Below are 4,335 nucleotides of genomic sequence, written 5' to 3' on the forward strand. Positions count from 1 at the left end.
TAGGATACAAAGGCAACTCCTAACTATTAAATAAAAGATTAAAAACATTATTATACATCAATTACCATAAAAAGGAATCAGAGATTTTTTTAAAAAAAGTATGATGGATGGTGGGTGGACTGTTGTCCGCAATGGGCGGAGACGCCAGCCCACACATCAGTGGAAGGAACGTGACGACGGGAGGTACCAAGGACGGAAGGACCGTGCGATTCCCTTTCGCTCCAGGAGGGGGGATCAATTCCCCTATCCTGGTCGAGGAAGGGCTCAATCCCTCATTCCTAACCCTAACCCTAACCCTAACCCTAACCCTAACCCTAACCCTAACCCTAACCCTAACCCTAAACCCTAAACCCCAACCCCTAACCCTTAACCCTTAACCCTTAACCCTTAACCCCTAACCCAACCCCTAACCCTAACCCTAACCCTAAACCCTTAACCCCAACCCCTAACCCTAAACCCTTAACCCTAAACCCTTAACCCTTAACCCCTAACCCCTAACCCCTCACCCTAACCCCTAACCCTAACCCTAGTGGAGCAAACAATTAGCATCCGCAGCTAAAGTCATTAAGTCACACATCTAACCCTAACCCTAACCCTAACCCTAACATCACACTACATTATTCTTGGGTATTTTGTGACTGTTGTTTTAATCCACCTTGAAAATGAAAATGACAATCCAAAAATGACTTTGGAAGTGTACGACTAAACGCCCTCATCACATCGATATCGACAGTATCAAAATCGGAATCGATCCGCCAACACAATGCTGGCCTCAAGCACCATTCAAGAGCAGACACATTCTTATGAGACGCCCGCCTGGACACCCTTCCCCCATGAAAACACAGGCGCAGGGTGAAAGGGGGGTGCAACGCATGCCCTGGATAGGAGGAATGCATGTGCTGAGGGGAGTTGCATGGGAAGGAGGGCTGGCCTGATAAGCCTTGTGGGTGGAGAGAAAGTGGAGGGTGGGACCGGGCCAGACAGCACCGTGGACTCGATTAGATGAGTTGAGACAAAGACTTTCAGGAGAACGTCTGATGAAGAACATAAAGCGCAGCAGGCGGACCTTTACACACCGAGAAAATCAAGTGAAATCCAGAGAGGAAACGCAGCAAGCGAGCTGGAGGACCAGCAAGAGGTCCATCGGACCTTCACACACAGCTACAATAACGTGAGTGCGGTCCATAACGCAACGGTGATTGACTGGTCCAAAATCAATATTAAGATCATATGACTTTATGGGAATTGTGTTGTTCTGCCTTCTGAACGCTACCGAGGCCAGCGATCCCCAACTTTCATTGCCAGTTTGCCATCATCTCTCAACAACATAACACAATAATGCTGCCGCCTGATAACCATCACACTTTTGACGTCATGGCAACTTGATAAAGTTGCTAACCTCCGAGTGCACCCTCAAATGTTGCCCCCCCCCCCCCCATCATAAAGTTGTTTCTTTCCAACAGTTCACCATGAGTACGACCGGCAGTCTGGAGAAGGGGGCGCACCATCAGAACCTGGACCTTTCCGAGGAGCTGCCGCCTCACCATCACCCCCACAGCAACCACCAGACACTGGCCTCCGCTCCTGCGGTGGGAGGGGGCAGGGAGACGCCCTCGCGCGTGGTGGTGCCCCCGCCTTACTCCGCAGCCGAGGGCGAGGGCTCTCTGGAGCTACGGGAGTCTCTCGACTGCTGGGCCTGCTCTGTGCTGGTGACGGCTCAGAACCTGGTCATCGCCGCCGTCAACGTCTGCCTGGCCGGGCTGGTGTTCGGGAGCATCCTGACGCCGGCCATCGTCATGGTGGTCTTTGGTTTCCTCTGCCACTCCACGGTTAGTGGGAGGGAGGCATTCATCTCCAGAATATAATTAAAGACCCTGTAAAGCAAAAAATAAATAAATACTGTAGCGTAAGAGAGACAGCTCTTCAGCGCTGACAAATTGTTATGCCCCTCCTGCACAGTAGATGGCGCCTATTTACCACAAAATGTTGTAATCCACCTCACTCGGGGTCTGGGACAGAAGAATCTTCTGCGTTTTTAGGCACGTTTTTGGCAATGTCATGTTGGTTTCCCCGTGAGACATGAGAGACTGTTTAAAATAACTTTTATGCTCAGAGAGGTCGTTTTGGACGGACATCAATAAGCTAACAAAATAAATGCATGAGCTGAATGACGAACGAAGAACGTAAAACAGGAAACGGAAATAAAAATTAAAAGTATAGATTTCAAAATAAGATATAATTAAACAACAGACAAAACAGCTTGGAAAATACTTAACATGTATATGCCCTAACGTTTTTAGCTTAGAAGTGGGGGGTTTAGTAACATTATTATTTATTAATAACATTATGTGGTTGTAAATAAAGTAGTAGTAGTAGTAGGAGTAACACATTTATTATTAGGGTGTGTGGAAAATGAAACAAGGGGACAAAATATGACATGTTCCTTAAACGAATTAAACTAAACAAGTTATGCATTCAAATTTCGTTTAATTTTAAACACTGATGTTAATTGTACATAGACTTTGAATTTTGTATTTTTTGGGGGGTACATTTTGTACGTTGTTAACAGCACAATATTTGCAAGAATCTCCTGTGTGCTTAATATGTACTTGGATATATTTAAACATTTTTAGAGACTCCAATTGAAATTAATTTTTAATTAATCGAATTATTTGGCATATTTTGATATCCCCCCCATTTACACAAGTTTGGCTCCGCCAGTGCTCTTCAGCGGTCATGCCAGAGGACTTTTCTGAAGGAAAGATAGATTTTCCATGTGAAAGCATACCTAGTCAGCTAACTTCTTATCACAATGGGATCATTTTACAGTATATAAAAGGGAAGCGCTGAGTCATGCTGCATGCTAGTGACGAGTGGGATATTCCCATCACATGCATAGCACAATCTTAAAAAGATTCTTGGGAACAAGAACAGATACGCACGAGACCAGCAAGCCGGTAAGCATTAGTCAAGACGGGCCCAATAAGTGGCCACGGTTCACTGACTTCTAATACAATGGCCTTTAATGAGTGGACTTTCTTTTTTACGTTCCTCTACACTCTCATAATGAGACTTCATGTGACAGCAGCTTAGTGAGGGGGGGATTAAGGCAGACGTGGCAAAGAGGGTTTGGGGAGAGGTTATCATCAGGGTACCATGTTCTTCTACTCTTAAAAGCCTTTATCCTTAGCCAGTTTATCTCTGAGGCACACTAAACAATCTTGATATGTAATATTCAACAAAGACTTCCCGTACGTAAAATAAAAAAAAAGCCCTGCATCTTCCACCCTCGTGCGTGTTTTGAGTCTCCCACTGCCAGAAATGTTGTAATTCCCCACACCCCCGCTGCCCCCACAAGATGATTGATGCCTCACCTCCACTCCCGACATTCTCCTCCGTCATGTCACGAGGCGATAAGGAGGATTCGGTCCTGCTGTCTCCTCTCATACTCCCTCTTTTGTTTTACGCTTGCCACCATTGACTTTTTGGCTTGAGTGAGCAAAAACGTTGTGGAAAGAAACTTTTTCTTGTTTTCATGTTTATGGCCACATGTCCCACTTCTCAGTACTCATGGATGCTGTCTCCACTTTGGAAGGTGCGCCCAAACGGGACCAGCCCATTCTGCTCCGACCTACTGACGGACGGGGGCTGCGTGGCTCTGCTGGTGGTGGGCTTCCTCCTGGTGACACCTCTGCTGGTGCTGGCGTTGGCCGCCTACTGCCGCCTGGCCAGGCACCTCCAGCTGGGCCTGTGCTTCATCCCGTACAGCCGAGCCGTGTACAAGAACCTGCCGGCCGTTCAACATCGCGGGCTGGGGGGCTGTTGCGGAAGCCGGGACGGGGTGGGCGGCGGGGGCAAGGGAAAGGTATGGGTATAAAAAAAATATATATTTTTTTTTAATAAATATGAGTACTAAAGACAATGTCAGCTCCTCATCGAGGTAGTGTATAACCGTATTTGATCAATTGAATAATGCAGAATATGCTCCCACTGCATGTGTTTTGTATTGTATATGAGATATCAGATTGCACTGACAATAAACTTCATCCAAAATACTTTGCACAAGCTTTTATCTGTGGGGCCCTGTTTCCTCTAACATGGACATTAAATAAAAAATTAATAATGAGGATTTTTTTTTTTTTTTAAATCTGTAGTAAAACATTTTGACAAGGTGAAAGTTTTTTTTTTTTTTAAAGGCCATGTATTGTAAGGCTTTAACAAATAAATAAATAAAACCATGTCGAGTAAGGATTTAAAAAGTATTATAAAAAATAATATAAGGCTTAAAACGAGGAGGGACGAAATAGAAACAAAAACAACCAAATAAACAAAACA

General features: G+C 45.2%; 1 protein-coding gene across 1 annotated transcript; it reads left to right on the forward strand.

Annotated features, from left to right (window-relative positions):
* The first annotated feature begins 1,002 nt into the window (after nucleotides 1–1,002).
* tmem88b (transmembrane protein 88 b) lies at nucleotides 1,003–4,025 on the forward strand. The gene is made up of 3 exons (XM_086059858.1): nucleotides 1,003–1,171; nucleotides 1,464–1,829; nucleotides 3,596–4,025. The coding sequence occupies exons 2-3, from the start codon at nucleotides 1,470–1,472 to the stop codon at nucleotides 3,875–3,877; spliced, it is 642 nt and encodes a 213-aa protein (XP_085915984.1). The 5' UTR covers nucleotides 1,003–1,171; nucleotides 1,464–1,469; the 3' UTR covers nucleotides 3,878–4,025.
* Nucleotides 4,026–4,335: the final 310 nt, after the last annotated feature.

The sequence above is a fragment of the Leptonotus elevatus genome, chromosome 17 (assembly GCF_054856555.1).
Source record: "Leptonotus elevatus isolate MCC_2025b chromosome 17, RoL_Lele_1.0, whole genome shotgun sequence".
Lineage (NCBI taxonomy): Eukaryota > Metazoa > Chordata > Actinopteri > Syngnathiformes > Syngnathidae > Leptonotus > Leptonotus elevatus.

Coding starts and splice junctions, on each gene's coding strand:
- tmem88b (XM_086059858.1), top strand. CDS start 1,470: ATGAGTACGACCGGCAGTCTGGAGAAGGGGGCGCACCATCAGAACCTG. Junction 1,830..3,595: donor GTTTCCTCTGCCACTCCACG/GTTAGTGGGAGG, acceptor CCACTTTGGAAG/GTGCGCCCAAACGGGACCAG.